The sequence below is a fragment of the Salmo trutta genome, chromosome 24 (genome assembly GCF_901001165.1).
Source record: "Salmo trutta chromosome 24, fSalTru1.1, whole genome shotgun sequence".
NCBI lineage: Eukaryota > Metazoa > Chordata > Actinopteri > Salmoniformes > Salmonidae > Salmo > Salmo trutta.
Window position 1 is genome coordinate 19424148 of NC_042980.1, and position 19056 is coordinate 19443203.

Here is a 19056-nt window from a genome sequence, read left to right on the forward strand (position 1 = left end):
CCAGGCTGAGCTTCTTCGAAAAGAAAGCACAGGGGCAGAGATTTGGTGTCGTGCCCGAGCACTGAGAGAGCACGGCTCCTATCCCAGTCTCGGACGTGTCCCCCTCCACTATGAACGCCAAAGAGGGATCTGGATGAGCCAGTACGGGAGCCGAGGTAAACAGAGCCTTCAGGTGACCAAAAGCCCTGTCCGCCTCAGCCGACCACTGCAGCCGCAATGGTCCCCCCTTCAGCAGTGAGGTAATGGGAGCTGCTACCTGACCAAAACCCCGGATAAACCTCCGGTAGTAGTTGGCAAACCCTAGAAACCACTGCACTTCCTTTACCGTGGTGGGAGTCGGCCAATTACGCACGGCTGAAATGCGGTCACTCTCCATCTCCACCCCTGATGTGGAAATGCGGTACCCTTGGAAGGAGACGGACTGTTGTAAGAACAGACATTTCTCAGCCTTGATGTACAGATCATGCTCCAACAGTCGACCAAGCACCCTGCGCACCAGGGACACATGCTCAGCGCGTGCAGCGGAGTACATGAGAATGTCGTCGATATACACCACTACTCCCTGCCCTTGCAGGTCCCAGAAAATCTCGTCAACAAAGGCCTGGAAGACTGATGCAGCATTCATCAACCCGTACGGCATGACGAGGTACTAAATGCCGTCTTCCACTCGTCCCCCTCCCGGATACGCACCAGGTTGTAAGCGCTCCTGAGATCCAATTTTGTGAAGAAGCGCGCCCCGTGCATTGACTCGATCGCACTGGCGATGAGAGGCAGCGGGTAGCTGTACCTCACAGTAATCTGATTGATTCCTCGATAGTCAATACACGAGCGCAGACCTCCATCCTTCTTCTTCACAAAAAAGAAACTCAAGGAGGCAGGTGAAGTGGAAGGCCGAATGTATCCCTGCCCCAGGGATTCGGAGACATATGTTTCCATAGCCGCCGTCTCCTCCTGTGACAGAGGATACACGTGACTCCTAGGAAGTGCTGCGTCTACCAGGAGATTTATCGCACAATCCCCCCATCGATGGGGTGGTAATTGAGTCGCCTTCTTCTTACAGAAGGCGAGAGCCAAATCGGCATATTCTGAGGGAATGCGCACGGTGGAGACCTGGTCTGGACTCTCCACCATAGTCGCACCGACGGAAACCCCTACACACCTCCCTGAGCACTCTCGTGACCACCCCTTGAGAGCCCTCTGTTGCCATGTCAGGCCAACCAGGGTAGGCCCAGCACCACGGGAAATGCAAGAGAATCTATGAGGAAGAGACTGATTCTCTCCTTGTGACCCTCCAACCATGTCTAGTGGAGCGGTGGCCTCCCTAATCAACCCTGACCCTAATGGTCGACTATCTAGGGCGTGCACAGGGAAGGGCATATCCACAGGAACAAGGGGGATCCCTAAACTATGGGCAAATGAACGGTCAATAAAATTCCCAGCTGCGCCTGGATCTACTGGCACCTTATGCTGGGAATGCGGGGAACACTCAGGAAATGAAATAAACACATACATGTGAGCAACAGGGGGCTCTGGGTGAACCTGGTGCCGATTCACCTGGGGTGACACGATAGTGCCCTGCCTGCTGCCTCGACTCCCTGAGGAACCCCCCCTGCACCGACCAGCAGTGTGTCCTCTGCGGCCACACATGGTGCAGGCAATGGCCCCTCCTCCGGTCGCCCTAAGCGCAGCACCTCCCAGCTCCATCGGCGTCGGAGCTGAGGTGCTGGGGGATGGAACTGACAGGCCCCGATCCGGACGTCTGCGGGTAGGCATTAGGTTGTCCAGCCGGATGGACAGGTCCACCAGCTGATCCAACGTGAGGGTGTTGTCTCGGCAGGCCAGCTCCCGACGGACGTCCTCGTGCAGACTGCACCGGTAGTGATCGATCAGGGCCCTGTCATTCCATCCCTCGCTGGCGGCCAGGGTCCGGAAGTCCAAGGCGAAATCCTGCATGCTCCTCGTCCCCTGCCTCAGGTGGAACAGACGTTCAGGCGGGTGGTCGAACATGCCCGAAAGCGGCGGGTGAACTCTGCGTAATGGTCCAACGCCGCGTCTCCTTCACTCCATACGGCGTTGGCCCACTCCAGGGCTTTGCCTGAGAGGCAGGAGACGAGGGCGGACACGCTCTCACGCCCCGATGGAGCCGGGTGGACGGTCGCCAGGTAGAGTTCCAGCTGGAGTAGGAACCCCTGGCATCCGGCAGCCATCCCATCAACGTACTTTACTCAGAAATACAAAAATACAAAGCAACATAGCAAGCCCACAAAAACCGACCGATGTACAATTAACAATCACTCACAACATGGGGAATATAGGGTTAAATAATAAACAAGTAATTGGTTGAGTGAAGCCAGGTGTGAAAGACAAAGACAGAACAAATGGAAAATAAACGCCGCCCGAACAAGGACAGGGACCGACTTCGGCGGAAGTCGTGACATGTATTTACAAATGGCATTCACGTTTGTTATTAAGGCACATGAAAGTTCACCTGTTCCAGAATGCATTTCTGCCAAAAAACATTAAAATGTCTCTCCTGTGAAGTAATGATGTGCGACATATACGCCTAGTTTCCAGAAACAAGTCACATTTTGTTGTGTTACAGCTTAAATTCAAAATGGGTTAAATCATTTTTTTCTCACCCATCTACACACAAAATACCCTATAATGTCAAAGTGAAAACATATTTTTAGAAATGTTTACAAGTTTATGGAAAATTAAATACAACAATGCCTAAATTACATACACTACCGTTCAAAAGTTTGGGGTCACTTAGAAATGTCCTTGTTTTTTAAAGAAAAACAATTTTTTTTTGTCTATTAAAATACAGTGTAGACATTGTTAATGTTGTAAATGACTATTGTAGCTGACTTCTTATGGAATATCTACATAGGCGTACAGAGGCCCATTATCAGCAACCATCACTTCTGTGTTCCAATGTCACGTTGTGTTAGCTAATCCAAGTTTATCATTTTAAAACGCTAACTGATCATTAGAAAACCATTTTGCAATTATGTTAGTAGAGCTGAACAGCTGAAAACTGTTGTCCTGATTAAAGAAGCAATAAAACAAGCCTTCTTTAGACTAGTTGAGTATCTGGAGCATCAGCATTTGTGGGTTCAATTACAGGCTCAAAATCGCAAGAAACAAAGTACTTTCTTCTGAAACTCGTCAGTCTACTCTTGTTCTGAGAAATTGCTATTCCATGCGAGAAATTGTCCAGAAACTGAAGATCTCGTACAACACTGTGTACTACTCCCTTCACAGAACAGCGCAAACTGTCTCTAACCAGAAAAGAAAGAGGAGTGGGACGGTGCACAACTGAGCAAGAGGACAAGTATATTGGAACACAGGAGTGATGGATGCTGATAATGGGCCTCTGTACGCCTATGTAGATATTCCATAAAACAATCTGCCGTTTCCAGCTACAATAGTCAATTACAACATTAACAATGTCTACACTGTATTTCTGATCAATTTGATGTTATTTTAATCGACCAAAAAATGTTTTTCTTTCAAAAACAAGGACATTTCTAAGTGACCAAAACTTTTGAACGGTAGTGTAAGTATTCACACCCCCTTAGTCAATACTTTGTAGAAGCACCTTTGGCGGTGATTACAACTGTCTTTCTGGGTAAGTCTCTAAAAGCTTTCCACACCTGGATTGTGCAACATTTGCTCATTATTCTTCAAAATTCTTCAAGCTATGTCAAATTGGTAATAATTGGCAACCGTTTTCAGGTCTTGCCATAGGTTTTCAAGTAAATTTAAATCAAAACTGTAACTCAGCCACTCATGAACATTCACTGTCTTCTTGGTAAGCAACTCCAGGGTAGATTTGGCTTTGTGTTTTAGTTTATTGTCCTGCTTGCCACATTTCTTGCAAACAGGATACATGTTTTGGAATGCTTTTATTCTGAACAGGCTTCCTTTTTTCACTCTGTCATTCAGGTTGGTATTGTGGAGTAACTACAATGTTGTTGATTCATCCTCAGTTTTCTCCTATCACAGCCATTAAACTCTGTACAACTGTTCTACAGTCACCATTGGCCTCATGGTGAAATCCCTGAGCGGTTTCCTAACAAAGGGGTTGAATACTTGTTGACTCAATACATTTTTGCTTTTTATTCTGTATTAATTTGTAAAAATGTTAAAAAACATAATTCCAAATTGATATTATCTGGTATTGTGTATAGTCCTGTGACAACAACATTTTATGCATTTTAAATTCAGGCTGTAACACAACAAAATATGAAAAAAGCCAAGGGGTGTGAATACTTTCTGATGGCACTGTATATACCGTATTTAGCCAGAGAAGGCCATCGAGATCTACGAACAGTCTCGGAAGAAAAAACCCAAAGATGGAGCGCTGGCCTGCAAGATTGGTGGGTCCCAAGTGGCGCAGTGGTCTAAGGCACTGCATCTCAGTCCTAGAGGCATCACTACAGACTCTGGTTTGATTCCAGGCTGTGATTGGGTGTCCCATAGGGTGGTGCACAATTGGCCCAGCGTCATCTGGGTTTGGCCGGGGTAGGCCGTCATTGGAAATAACAATTTGTTCTTAACTGACTTGCCTAGTTAAATAAATGTTTAATTTAAAATTAAAAAACATTTTTGCTATGATTTAGGTGCTATTTACAAACCTTTTATAAAACTTACACATCAAAGTAGTAAGTTTAAGGATAAATTCAATCACTATTTATTGCTAAACTCGGCAGGTTTTGTCTGACTAATAGTAATTCCTTCATAAACCTTTTTCATTTTCATATGTAGGGAAAGTACCTAGTCAGTTGTCTAACTGAATGTATTCAACTGAAATGTGTCTTCTGCATTTAACCCAAACCTTCTGAATCAGAGAGGTGCAGGGGGCTGTATTAATCAACATCCACAGTGCCCAACAAACAGTGGATTAACAGCCTTGCTCAGAAGCAGAACAACTGATTTTTACCTTGTCAGCTCGGGGATTTGATGCAGCAACCTTCTGGTTACTGGCACAACACTCTTCCCTCTAGCTACCTGCCTAGTGGTTAGATCCGCTTTGATATTCCCACAGTCATGTGCATTCAATTATATATATATATTTTAAATCTTTCATTGTTGCTAGCCATGGTGCCACCAAAAAGAAAACAAAACATCAAATTCAAGCTCGCAGTGATCAAATTCGCAGAGCAATATTTGGGCGAGACAACAGCCAGTCATTTAGGAATTGATCTAAAACGAGTGAGAGATGTAAAAAAGGTGGGCTTCAACATTTGTCTGTGGTGGATCAGAAGAAGGCGAGACTGCAAGGTGGGTGCATTAAGGGAATAGACACCTGCCTCAAATAGAAGCCTGTCTCCAATAAGCGGCAGTTATGTATTTGTATTTATTAAGCATCCCCAAAGTGGCAGTTACTCTTCCTGGGGTCCAGCAACATTAAGGCAGTTATATACAATTTTAAATATTACATGACATTAAAACACTTATGTTCAGTGATTGAAGCAAATAAACATCCAGGCTATTAATTTAAGTTTTATTACAGGTAAACAATTTAACCGTTATGATCGAGGCATAAAATCAGCCAAAGTGTGCACTCCTTGTGTTGCATGGGGAAGTGTGTTGAAATATCAATACAGTAAAGCATCAGTATTCCGAACAACCTTCATTCCCAACGTGTTCATATTTCTGAGGTTGTACACCGGTCACATACTGTAGTTGAAATGAGTAAATTCTGAATTCAAAGCATTCTACCTCTCCTCCAGATGACCTTTGCCCCCCTGGTTGGGACGGCCTGGTTTGCTGGCCTCAGGGTTACCCAGGAGCTGTCACCAAGGTCCCCTGCCCCAGCTATGTCTACGACTTCAACCACAAAGGTAACACCCAACTCGACTCTGCATGCATGGAAGAATGGGTTCCACATATAAATAGGATTAGAACACAATATCTCTGTGTGGTTCCCCTTTACCAGTGAATGATTGATAATATTGTAAATTTTTTGTGAATTTTAATGCTTGAATTACCATATGTATTATCTCACATGTAACATGTGGAACCAAGTGAAGTGCTACAGTGTGTTGCTGATATGTTCCAGGTTACACCTACAGGAAGTGTGACATCAATGGGTCGTGGGTGTTTGTAGAGAGCCTGAACAGGACGTGGCCTAACTACTCAGAGTGTCTGGGCCCTGGGTTTATGAAGCCAAGCAACGAGAGAGGGAAAGTGGGTACTGTTCTATAGCTACTGTAGACTAATCTTAAACCCAAACATAAACCCTCCATGTCACCATATATTGCATGTAAAATCATATGCTTTCATTCAAAGCCACTTATAGTTGACAGTGACACATAGAATATATCAGTATATGTGGCCCATGCGAGGAACAAACCCACAACCCTAGTGTTGCCAGAACCATGCTCAAACCCACTGGAACCACTACATGACTGTTTCAGCTGTATGGGCAGCTTTACATTTATACATCCCTCTATCTCTTCCAGCAGAATTTCTTTGAGCGGCTGTATGTCATGTACACTGTGGGCTATGCTGTGTCCTTCAGCTCTCTACTAGTGGCTATCTTCATCATTGGATACTTCAGGTGAGTGTGTGTGTGTGTGTGTGTGTGTGTGTGTGTGTGTGTGTGTGTGTGTGTGTGTGTGTGTGTGTGTGTGTGTGTGTGTGTGTGTGTGTGTGTGTGTGTGTGTGTGTGTCTTTTTGAAAGAGTGTGAGAGGCTGCCAGTTATAATCATTTGATCAATAAAGACTCAGTTTTGCATACAAACACTGAGCCAAACCAATTTTGGTTTGACTTGTGCAAATGAGCACAATATAGCTGTTCCGTGGCTGTGCACTGCAAGGGTGAAAATGTATTTGTCAACATGTAAATGCAGTCTGCAGAGTAATCCAAAATGAAAGCCACATTTTAGCAAATGTATTAAAAATAAAAAACAGAAATACCTTATTTACATAAGTATTTAAACACTTCATTCCACCAAGGTACCCTGCAGCAGATATAAATCACTGATATGTCGTAACTGACAGTCCCCTTCTCTGACACCTGTGGACAGTTGTTTCTCTCCAGGGCAAACTAATATCTCTTCACCCTGTAGCAGCCAAGCAGGTGAGGGAGTGCTCATTCCAAACAGGTCATACATCCAGTGATCCTAAGGCTACCGTGTGTGATTCCGTTATACTGTGAGAGAGATAGGAGAGAGCAGAGATACAGTGCATTCGGAAAGTATTCAGACCCCTTGATTTTTCTACATTTTGTTACGTTACTGATTTATTTTAAAATGTATTGAATATTTTTTTCCTTATCAATCTATACACAATACCCCATAATGACAAAGAGAAAACAGGTTTTTAGAAATGTCTGCAAATGTATTAAAAATAAAAAACAGAAATATCTTATTTACACAAGTATTCAGGCCCTTGCAATGAGACTCGAAATTGAGCTCAGGTGCATCCTGTTTCCATTGATCATCCTTGAGATGTTTCTATAACTTTATTGGAGTCCACCTTTAAATTGATTGGACATGATTTGGAAAGGCGCACACACCTGTCTATATAAGGTCCCACAGTTGACAGTTCATGTCAAAGCAAAAAACATGTCATGAGGTCGAAATATTGTCCGTAGAGCTCCGGGACAGGATTGTGTCGAGGCACAGATCTGGGGAAGGGTACCAACAAATTTCTGCAGCATTGAAGGGCCCCTAAAACACAGTGGCCACCATCATTCTCAAATGGAAGAAGTTTGGAACCATCAAGACTCTTCCTAGAGCTGGCTACCCTGCCAAACTGAGCAATCGGGGGAGAAGGGCCTTGGTCAGGGATTTGAACAAGAATCCTATGGTCACTCTGACAGAGCTCTAGTGTTCCTCTGTGGAGATGGGAGAAACTTCCAGAAGGACAACCATCTCTGTAGCACTCCACCAATCAGGCCTTTATGGTAAAGTGGCCAGACAGAAGCTCTGGCCACTCCTCAGTAAAAGGCCCGCTTGGAGTTTTCCAAAAGGCACCTAACAAGATTCTCTAGACTGATGAAACCAAGACTGAACTCTTTGGCCTGAATTCCAAGCGTCATGTCTGGAGGAAACCTGGCACAATCCCTACGGTGAAGCATGGTGGTGGAAGCATGTTTTTCAGCGGCAGGGACTAGGAGACTAGTCAGGGTCGAGGGAAAGATGAACAGAGCAAAGTACAGAGAGATCCTTGATGGAAACCTGTTCAGAGCGCTCAGGACATCACCATTGGGCAAAGGTTCACCTTCCACCAGGACAACAACCCTAAGCACACAGACAAGACAGAGCATGAGTGTCGTCGGGACAAGTGTCTGAATGTCCTTGAGTGGCCCAACTAGAGCTCGGACTTGAACCCAATGTAACATCTCTGGAGAGACCTGAAAATAGCTGTGCAGCTACGCTTTCCATCCGCCCTGACAGAATCGGCGGAGAAGAATTGGAGAAACCAAATACAGGTTTGCCAAGCTTGCTGCGTCATACCCAAAAAGACGCAAAGCTGTAAGCACTGCTTAAGGTGCTTCAACAAAGTACTGAGTAAAGGGTCAGAATACTTATGTAAATGTCATATTTCAGTTTCATGTTTTATAAATTAGCAAACATTTCTAAAAACCTGTTTTTGCTTTGTCATTATGGGGTGTGTGTAGATTGATGATGGGAAAAAAAACCCAAAAGACTGTAACGTAACAAAATGTGGAAAAAGTCAAGGGGTATGAATACTTTCTGAGTGCACTGTAAAACAAATTGTACCTTGGTGTAAGCTCTGTCTTTCTGATGTCAACTGTGTAGCCAGTTTAACGAGTAGCCATCTGCATGAAAACCTTGTGTCACGCGGAGCGGAACAAGTTAACCCAAGAGCAGACTCAGACGAGGAGACAGGGATGCAGGAAGCCAGATGTTGAGGCTGAGGCTGGAGCGAGGGGAGTTGGGACTGGGTAAGCAGGTCCGGAGAGGAATCCAAGGATGCAGTGGAGTGGGGGGTCCCGGACAGGGTATCAGGACTGATGAGACGTGGGACTAGAGACAGGGGCCAAAGTCAGAGCGGGCAGAACTGTAACGGGGAGGAAAACAGCATAAGGCAAGGGAAAACAGGCATAATAAGAATACAGGATCTAAGCAGGAACAAACTACTAAAAAAAGTTTAGAGAGACACAGGATGAGAAGTAGAGGGCGTGGCAGGAGCAGATGTAACAGTACCCCCCCCCCTCTATGGGTGCCACCTGGCGCCCGACCAGTCTCCATCTCCTGGTTGGCCCGATCGGTCTGGCCGTTGGTCTGGGGGTGAAACCCAGTGCTGAACAGAAGGATCTCCATACCTGGGATGTGAACTGGGGTCCCCTGTTGGAAACAATGTCATTAGGAATGCCATGCAGACAAAACACATGGGACACCAGCAGGTCCGCAGTCTCCCTGGAGGACGGAATGAAGACAGCCGCTGTGGAAAATCTGTCAATTATGGTGAGGATGTCTGACTTACCATTGGATGGGGGAAGGCCAGTGACGAAGTCCAGAGCTGTGTGTGACCAGGGGCGACTGGGTATGGGAAGAGGGTGAAGAAGGCCGGATGTGGGTTTAGTGGAGGTCTTTTTCCGGGCACAGACCGAGCAGGCTGAGACAAACTCCCGGACATCTCTCTCCATGTTGGACCACCGAAAGCGCTGACGCAGGAAGGCAATGGTCCGGTTCATACTCGGGTGACAGGTGAGTAGAATGGGCCCACTGAAGAACATCGGAGCCAACTGAATCTGGAACAAACAGAGCATTTCTAGGACCGTTACCGGGGTAAGGCTGGTTCTGCTGAGCCTGGCGAATGCGGGACTCGATCTCGGAACCAGTGTTGAACTGGCGGGAAAGGGCGTCAGGCTTGGTATTCCTTGAACCGGGGCGATAAGTGAGTATGAAGTTGAATCTCCCGAAGAACAATGCCCACTTGGCTTGCCGGGAATTCAGACACTTGGCGGTCTGGATGTAGGACAGGTTTTTGTGGTCCGTCCACACGATGAAGGGGAGAATAGAACGATGCCATTCCTCAAGAGCTAGCTTAACTGCCTGAAGTTCCCGGTTACCGATGCCAAAATGTATCTCGGCAGGTGAGAGCTTATGGGAAAAGAATGGAGCTTCTGATCAGAGGGGGAACGTTGGGACAGAACAGCACCTACCCCGTTGACGGAGGCATCCACCTCCACGATGAACTGGAGTTCTGGGTCTGGCTGAGTGACGACTGGAGCGGAAGTGAAGCGGCACTTGAGTTCCAGGAACATTGCCTCTGCTTCAGGGGTCCAGTGGAATGGAGTGGAGGTGGAGGTGAGAGTGGTGAGAAGTGCTGCCAGATGGCTGTAGTTGTGGATGAATCATCTGTAAAAATGTGCAAACCCCAGGAAATGCTGTAGTTGCTTCAGGTGTATTATTTAACCTTTATTTAACTAGGTAAGACAGTTAAAAACTAATTCTTAACACGGCGCAGGCCACTGTAACCGTCCCTGTGCGATAATGTAACCCAGGAAAGACACAGAGGAAGCATGGAACTCACATTTTTCAGCTATATTTAACCTCTCTAGGGTAGGGGGCAGTATTTGCACAGCCAGATAAAAAACGTACCCGATTTAATCTGGTTATTACTACTGCCCAGAAACTAGAATATGCATATAATTATTGGCTTTGGATAGAAAACACCCTAAAGTTTCTAAAATTGTTTGAATGGTGTCTGTGAGTATAACAGAACTCATATGGCAGGCAAAAACCTGAGAAGATTCCTTACAGGAAGCGCCCTCTCTGACCATTTCTTGGGCTTCTACACTCTCTTTATTGAAAACTGAGGATCTCTGCTGTAACGTGACACTTCCTACGGCTCCCATAGGCTCTCAGAAGGCGGCAAAACGCTGAATGATGTCTTCGCAGGCCCTGGCTGAAAAACAGTAGCGCATTTGGATAATGGTCGATCAGAGAACAATGAGACTGAGGCGCGTGCACGAGGCAACACCATGTTTTTATTTTTTCGTCTTTGAACTTAAACAGGGTTTCCTGGTCGGAATATTATCGCTTTTTTACGAGAAAAATCGCATAAAAATTGATTTTAAACAGCGGTTGACATGCTTCGAAGTATGGTAATGGAATATTTAGAAATTCTTTGTCACGAAACGCGTCGTGCAGGTCACCCTTCGTCACCCTTCGGATAGTGTCTTGAACGCACGAACAAAACAGAGGATATTTGAACATAACTATGGATTATTTTGAACCAAACCAACATTTGTTATTGAAGTAGAAGTCCTGGGAGTGCATTCTGACGAAGAACAGCAAAGGTAATCAAATTTTTCTAATAGTAAATCGGAGTTTGGTGAGGGCAAAACTTGGTCGGTGTCAAATTAGCTAGCCCGTGATGGCTGGGCTATCTACTCAGAATATTGCAAAATGTGCTTTTGCCGAAAAGCTATTTTAAAATCGGACATAGTGATTGCATAAAGGAGTTCTGTATCTATAATTCTTAAAATAATTGTTATGTTTTTTGTGAACGTTTATCGTGAGTAATTTAGTAAATTCACCGGAAGTTTGCGGTGGGTATGCTAGTTCTGAACGTCACATGCTAATATAAAAAGCTGGTTTTTGATATAAATATGAACTTGATTGAACAAAACATGCATGTATTGTATAACATAATGTCCTAGGATTGTCATCTGATGAAGATCATCAAAGGTTAGTGCTGCATTTAGCTGTGGTTTGGGTTTATGTGACATTATATGCTAGCTTGAAAAATGGGTGTCTGATTATTTCTCGCTGGGTACTCTGCTGACATAATCTAATGTTTTGCTTTCGTTGTAAAGCCTTTTTGAAATCGGACAGTGTGGTTAGATTAACGAGAGTCTTGTCTTTAAAATGGTGTAAAATAGTCATATGTTTGAGAAATTGAAGTAATAGCATTTCTAAGGTATTTGAATAACGCACCACGGGATTCCACTGGCTGTTGGGTAGGTGGGACGATTTCGTCCCACATACCCTAGAGAGGTTAACAAAAATCGTATTCTCCAACAGCCGTTGGAGAACTTGGCGAACGTGTTGCTGGTGAGCCTTGGAGTCCTTCAAAAAAATCAGAATGTCATCCACATAGACAAAAACGAAGCATCCAATCACATCCCTCAGTACATTGTTGACTAGGCTCTGAAAAACAGCAGGGGCGTTAGTGAGACCAAAAGGCATGACCAAATACTCAAAAGTGTCCAAGTGGTGTGTTGAATGCCGTTTTCCATTCGTCCCCCTCTCGGATGTGGACCAGATGATAAGCATTCTGGAGGTCGAGTTTGGTGAACACAATAGCACCATGGAGGGGGGCAAAAGCAGAACTGATGAGTGGCAAGGGGTACTTGTTCTTCGCAGTGATGTTATTCAGCCCACGGAAGTCTATGCACGGCCTCAGCGACCCATCCTTTTTCTTTACAAAGAAAAAACCAGCACCCACCAAAGAGGAAGAAGGCCTGACATGTCCTGCTGCCAGGGAATCCTGGATGTACCCCTCCATGGCCTCCTGCTCGGGGCGAGAAAGGTTATACAACCGGCTACAGAGGAAAGGAGCTCCAAGCTGGAGGTCAATAGCCGATGAGGCGGCAGCGACAGGGCGTGGTGTTTGCTGAACTCAGTAGCTAGATCGTGATACTCGAGAGGAACTGATGACAGGTCCGGAGGTTCTGGAATGGACTGGGGCACAGACAAGGCAGGGGCAAGGGCAGAACTTAGACAATTTGAGTAACAGAATGTACTCCAAGTGGTTACCTTTCCGGTGGTCCAGTCGATCTGTGGATTGTGCAGATTTAACCAAGGATGACCCAGGACCAGGGGAGAGCGAGGGCAGTCGATTATATGGAGACTGATTCTTTCCTGGTGATTCCCAGAGAGACGCAGGATGACAGGGACCGTTCTCTCACAGACATGGGCAAGGAGCTGTCCAATGAGAGCGTTGGCATCGAGGGGTGAATTGAATGGAACAGTGTCCAGGCCCTACTGGATAACGGCACCTCAGTCCAGGAAACTCTTGTTGGCGCCCGAGGAGGACTGTAGCTCCAACACCAGAGACCACTGAGTGAGGAACCCCTTGCATCCTCCCGGATGGCCGTCATACCGCTCAGAGGCTGGGATCTTGGGTTTCCGGTGCAGATTTTCTGGAGGAAATACGGCGACGCCTGTAGCACTGGGTGATGAGACTTGGGCACTGGCTCCTCCTGGGTTGGGGTTGGGCCGTGGTTGGAGGGAACTGGTAAGTGCCCGGAGGGTCTCTGATATTTGGGAGAGTTGTTCTTGCTGCCGCCCCAGCAGTGCTCCTTGGTGGGTTATAGCATTCTGGATCTGGGTGATCTCTGATGGGTCCATGCTGAGGAAGAAGCTTGCTGTGACCTGGTGAGGTTGGACTCAGGTGCAGAGAAGAGACCAGACGAGGAATCAGTGGTTAAGGATAAACATAATACTTTACTGAGAAAAGGATCACAGTACACTTGAAAATGTTTTGGAGTATGCATGACTCAACCTTTGCCTCTCCTAAGCCCATTGGGGAGTTGCAGCGATGAAACAAGATCGAAATTGGGGAGAAAATGTGTGTAAAAAAGTTATTAAGTTAATTGTCAGATCCAACAGCAGATCTCTTTGTTTCTTGGGACCTAGAACTAGCATCTCTGTTTGGTCTGAGTTTAAAAGTAAAACATTTGCCGCTTTCCACTTCCTTCTATCTGAAACACAAGCTTCCAGGGTAGGAAATTTTGGGGCTTCACCATGTTTCATCAAAATGTACAGCTGGGTGTCGTCGCATAGCAGTGAAAGTTTACATTGTGTTTCCGAATTACATCACCAAGAGGTAGAATAAGGCTGTAACATAACCATTTTAGAATAAGGCTCAACATAACAAAATTTGGGAAAAAATCAAGGGGTCTGAATACTTTCCAAACGCACTTTATATAGTGAAAACATTAGTGATCCTAAAACGAAACCTTGAGTTACACTGAAACGTATAACTGATTGTCAAGGGACAAACCATCCACAGAGACGAACTGATATCTTTCCGACAGATAAGATCTAAACCAGGAAAGAACTTGTCCGTGTAGAACAATTAGGGTTTCCAATCTCTCCAAAAGAATGTGGTGATCGATGGTGTCAAAAGCAGAACTAAGGTCTAGGAGCATGAGGACAGATGCAGAGCCTTGGTCTGACGCCATTAAAATGTAATTTACTACCTTCACAAGTGCAGTCTCAGTGCTATGATGGGGTCTAAAACCCAACTGAAGTGCTTCATATGCATTATTTGTCTTCAGGAAGGCAGCTTTTTCTAAAATGTTTAGAGGAATTGGAGATTCGATGTAGGCCGATATGTTTTTACATTTTCCGGGTCAAGGCTTGGCTTTTTCAAGAGAGGCTTTATTACTGCCACTTTTAGTGAGTTTGGTACACATCTGGAGGATAAGGAGCCATTTATTATGTTCAACATAGGAGGGTCAAGCACAGGAAGTAGCTCTTTCAGTAGTTTAGTTGGAATAGGGTCCAGTATGCAGCTTGAAGGTTTAGAGGCCATGGCTATTTTCATGAATGTGTCAAGAGATACAGGTTTTAAAAATGTGAGCGTCTCTATAGATCCTAGGTCCTGGCAGTTCTGTGCAGACTCAGGACAACTGAGCTTTGGAGTAACACGCAGATTCAAAGAGGAGTCCGTAATTTGCTTTCTAATGATCACGATCATCATATCTCTTGGGTATGTGGGACGTGACCGTCCCACCTGCGGGACACACTATTCAACAGCCAGTGAAATAGCAGGGCAGCAAATTCAAAACCACCAAAATCTCAAAATTCAAATTTCTCACACATACAAGTGTTAGACATCATTTTATAGATAAGACTCTCGTTAATCCAACCACATTGTCCGATTTCAAAAAGGCTTTACGGCGAAAGCAAAACATTAGATTATGTTAGGACACCACCTAAACAAGAAAAGCCACACAGCCATTTTCCAAGCAAGAAGAGGCGTCACAAAAAACAGAAATACAGCTAAAATTAAGCACCAACCTTTGATGATCTTCATCAGATGGCACTCATATGACTTCATGTTACACAATACATGTATGTTTTGCTCGATAAAGTTCATATTTATATCCAAAAACCCCATTTTACATTGGCCCGTAATGTTCAGAAATGTTTTTCCTTCAAAAACCTCCGGTGAATGAGCACATCTATTTATAGAAATACTCATCATAAACGTTTATAAAATATTAAACTTAAAATAGATAAACATCTCCTTAATGCAATCGCTGTGACAGATTTAAAAAAAGCTTCACGGGGAAAGCACACTTTGCAATAATCTGAGTACAGCGCTCAGAAAACAACAGCAGGCAATAGAGATACCCGCCATTTTGGAGTCATCTAAAATCACAAATAGCATTATAAATATTCACTTACCTTTGATGATCTTCATCAGAATGCACTCCCAGGAATCCTAGGTCCATAATAAATGTTGTTTTGTTCGATAAAGTCCATAATTTATGTCCAAATACCTCCTTGTTGTTTGCACATTCAGTAAGCTACACCAAATGTAGGAAGCGTGCCGAAAATTTCACGACGAAAAGTAAAAAAAAGTTGTATTTACGTTCGTAGAAACATGTCTAACGATGTATAGCATCAATCTTTAGGTCCTTTTTAACATAAAACTTCAATAATATTCCAACCGGACGATTCCAATGTCTTGAAAAATGTAATGGAACACAGCTCCCTCTCACGTGAATGTGCGCCAATGAAGTCATGTCCTTTCCTGAGTCAACAACTTCCAACTTCCTTTGCTCGCTCTCTGTTCACCATAGAAGTCTCAAACAACGTTGTAAAGACTGTTGACATCTAGTGGAAGCCTTAGGAAGTGCGAAATGAACCCTAAGTCACTGTATACTGTAAAGGCAATCACTTGAAAAAACTACAACCTCAGATTTCCCACTTCCTGGTTGGATTTGTTTCAGGGTTTTGCCTGCCATATGAGTTATGTTATACTCACAGACATCATTCAAACAGTTTTAGACACTTTAGAGTGTTTTCTATCCAAATCTACTAATAATATGCATATCCTACCTTCTGAGTCTGAGTAGCAGGCAGTTTAATTTGGGCAGGCCTTTCATCCGGACGTCAAAATACTGCCCCCTACCCTAGAGAAGTTAATGAATTCATCACTGCTGAAATTAAAGCATCCTCTCTTGAGGAATTCTGCTTTTTAGCTAGCTTTGTGACAGCAAAAATACATTTTGGATTGTTCTTTTTCTCCTCAATTAGGTTGAAAAAAACAGGATGATGGAGCAGCGGTGAGGGCTCTTCGATATTGCACGGTACTGTCTTTCCAAGCTAGTAAGACGACTTCCAGTTTGGTGGAGTGCCATTTCCTTTCCAATTTTCTGGAAGCTTTCTTCAGAGCTCGGGTATTTTCTGTATACCAGTGACCTAATTTCTTTGTTTTTAGGGGTGCGACTGCATCTAGGGTATTACACAAGGTTACATTAACTTCCCTGGGCAAGATGGGACGCTTGCACATTGTCCAATTTCAAAAGGCTTTACAGCGAAAGCAAAACATTAGATTATGTCAGGAGAGTACCCTGCCAAAAATAATCACACAGCTATTTCAAAGCAAGCATATATGTCACAAAAATCAAAACCACAGCTAAATGCAGCACTAACCTTTGATGATCTTCATCAGATGACACTCCTAGGACATTATGTTATACAATACATGCATGTTTTGTTCAATCAAGTTCATATTTATATCAAAAACCAGCTTTTTACATTAGCATGTGATGTTCAGAACTAGCATACCCACCGCAAACTTCCGGTGAATTTACTAAATTACTCATGATTAACGTTCACAAAATACATAATAATTATTTTAAGAATTATAGATACAGAACTCCTTTATGCAATCGCGGTGTCAGATTTTAAAATAGCTTTTCGGCGAAAGCACATTTTGCAATATTCTGAGTAGATAGCTCGGCCATCACAGGCTAGCTAATTTGACACCCACCAAGTTTGGCGCTCACTAAACTCAGAATTACTATAAGAAAAATTTGATTACCTTTGCTGTTCTTCGTCAGAATGCACTCCCAGGACTTCTACTTCAACCACAAATGTTGTTTTGGTTCCAAATAATAGTTATATTCAAATAGCTCCGTTTTGTTCGTGCGTTCAGGTCTTAATCCGAAGGGTGACGCGCGAGTGCATTTTGTAACAAAAAAATTCAAAATATTCCATTACCGTACTTAGAAGCATGTCAAACGCTGTTTAAAATCAATTTTTATGCTATATTTCTCGTAAAATAGCGATAATATTCCAACCGGGCGACGTTGTATTCATTCAAAGGCTGAAAGAAAAACATGGAGAATTCACATGAACGCGCATCTCCAGTGTCACTGTTCTCAGCCTGACCACTCACAAAATCTCCTGCTGTTTTTCGCCCAGAGACTGGAGAGACGTCATTCCACTTTCTGGCGCCTTCTGAGAGCCAATGGAAGCCTTAGAAAATGTCACGTTACAGCAGAGATGCTGTATATTTGATAGAAATGCTGCAGAAGGAGAACAAATTGTCAGACAGGGCACTTCCTGTATGGAATCTTCTCAGGTTTTGGCCTGCCATATGAGTTCTGTTATACTCACAGACACCATTCAAACAGTTTTAGAAACTTTAGAGTGTTTTCCATCCAAATCTACTAATTATATGCATATTCTCGTTTCTGGGCAAGAGTAGTAACCAGCTTAAATCGGCCTTTTAGGCAGAGTTGCAAAGAAAAAGCCATATCTCAGACTGGCCAATAAAAATAAAAGATTAAAATGGGCAAAAGAACACACACTGGACAGAGGAACTCTGCCTAGAAGGCCAGCAATTGGGAGTCGCCTCTTTGTTGAAGTTGAGACTGGTGTTTTGTGGGTACTATTTAATAAAGCATCCAGTTGAGGACTTGTGAGGAGTCTGTTTCTCAACCTAGACACTCTAATGTACTTGTCCTCTTGCTCAGTTGTGCACCGGGGCCTCCCACTCCTCTTTCTATTCTGGTTAGAGGCAGTTTGCGCTGTTCTGTGAAGGGAGTAGTACACAGTGTTGTACGAGATCTGCAGTTTCTTGGCAATTTCTCGCATGGAATAGCCTTAATTTCTCAGAACAAGAATAGACTGAAAAGTTTCAGAAAAAAGTTTTGTTTCTGGTCATTTTGAGCCTGTAATTGAACCCAAAACTGCTGATGCTCCAGATTCTCAACTAATCTAAAGAAGGCCAGTTTTATTGCTTCTTTAAGCAGACAACAGTTTTCAACTGTGCTAACATTATTGAAAAAGGGTTTTCTAATGCTCAATTAGCCTTTTAAAATGATAAACTTGGATTAGCTAACACAACGTGCTATTGGAACACAGGAGTGATGTTTGCTGATAATGGGCCTCTGTATGCCTATGTAGATTTTCCATTAGAAATCTGCCGGTTCCAGCTATTATAGTCATTTACAACATTAACAATGTCTACACTGTATTTCTGATCAATTTGATGTTATTTTAATGGACAAAAAAACGTGCTTTTCTTTCAAAAACAAGGAAATTCCTCAGTGACCCCAAACTTTTGAACAGTAGTGTAGGTCCTGGATGTCTGGAAGTTGGGCCCAGTATTATACTGGGCTGTACGCATACCCTCTGTAGCGCCTTATGGTCAGATGCCGAGCAGTGGCCATACCAGGTGGTGATGCAACTGGCGAGGTTGCTCTTGATAGTGCAGCTGTAGAACTTTTTGAGTATCTGGGGACCCATGCCAAATCTTTTCAATCTCCTTAGGGGGAAAGGTGTCGTCGTGCCCTCTTCACAACTGTCTTGGTGTGTTTGGACCATGATTAGTGATGTGGACAACTCTCGACACGCTCCACTTCAGCTCAATTGATGTTAATGGGGGCCTGCTCTGCACTCCCTTTCCTATAGTCCAGGATCAGCTCCTTTGTCTTGCTCACATTGAGGGAGAGGTTGTTGTCCTGGCAGTCTCTGACCTTATCCATATAGGCTGTCTCATTGTTGTCGGTGATCAGGCCTACCACTGTTGTGTTGT

General features: G+C 44.1%; 1 protein-coding gene across 1 annotated transcript in view; it reads left to right on the forward strand.

The window, feature by feature from the left end:
* Positions 1-19056, forward strand: part of LOC115160871 (parathyroid hormone 2 receptor-like) — a 116232-nt gene that overhangs the window by 10101 nt on the left and 87075 nt on the right. Inside the window, exons 3-5 of the mRNA XM_029711357.1 lie at positions 5739-5849; positions 6068-6195; positions 6471-6568. Of these exons, the coding sequence (XP_029567217.1) occupies positions 5739-5849; positions 6068-6195; positions 6471-6568 (337 nt within the window). The remainder of the gene's footprint in view (positions 1-5738; positions 5850-6067; positions 6196-6470; positions 6569-19056) is intronic.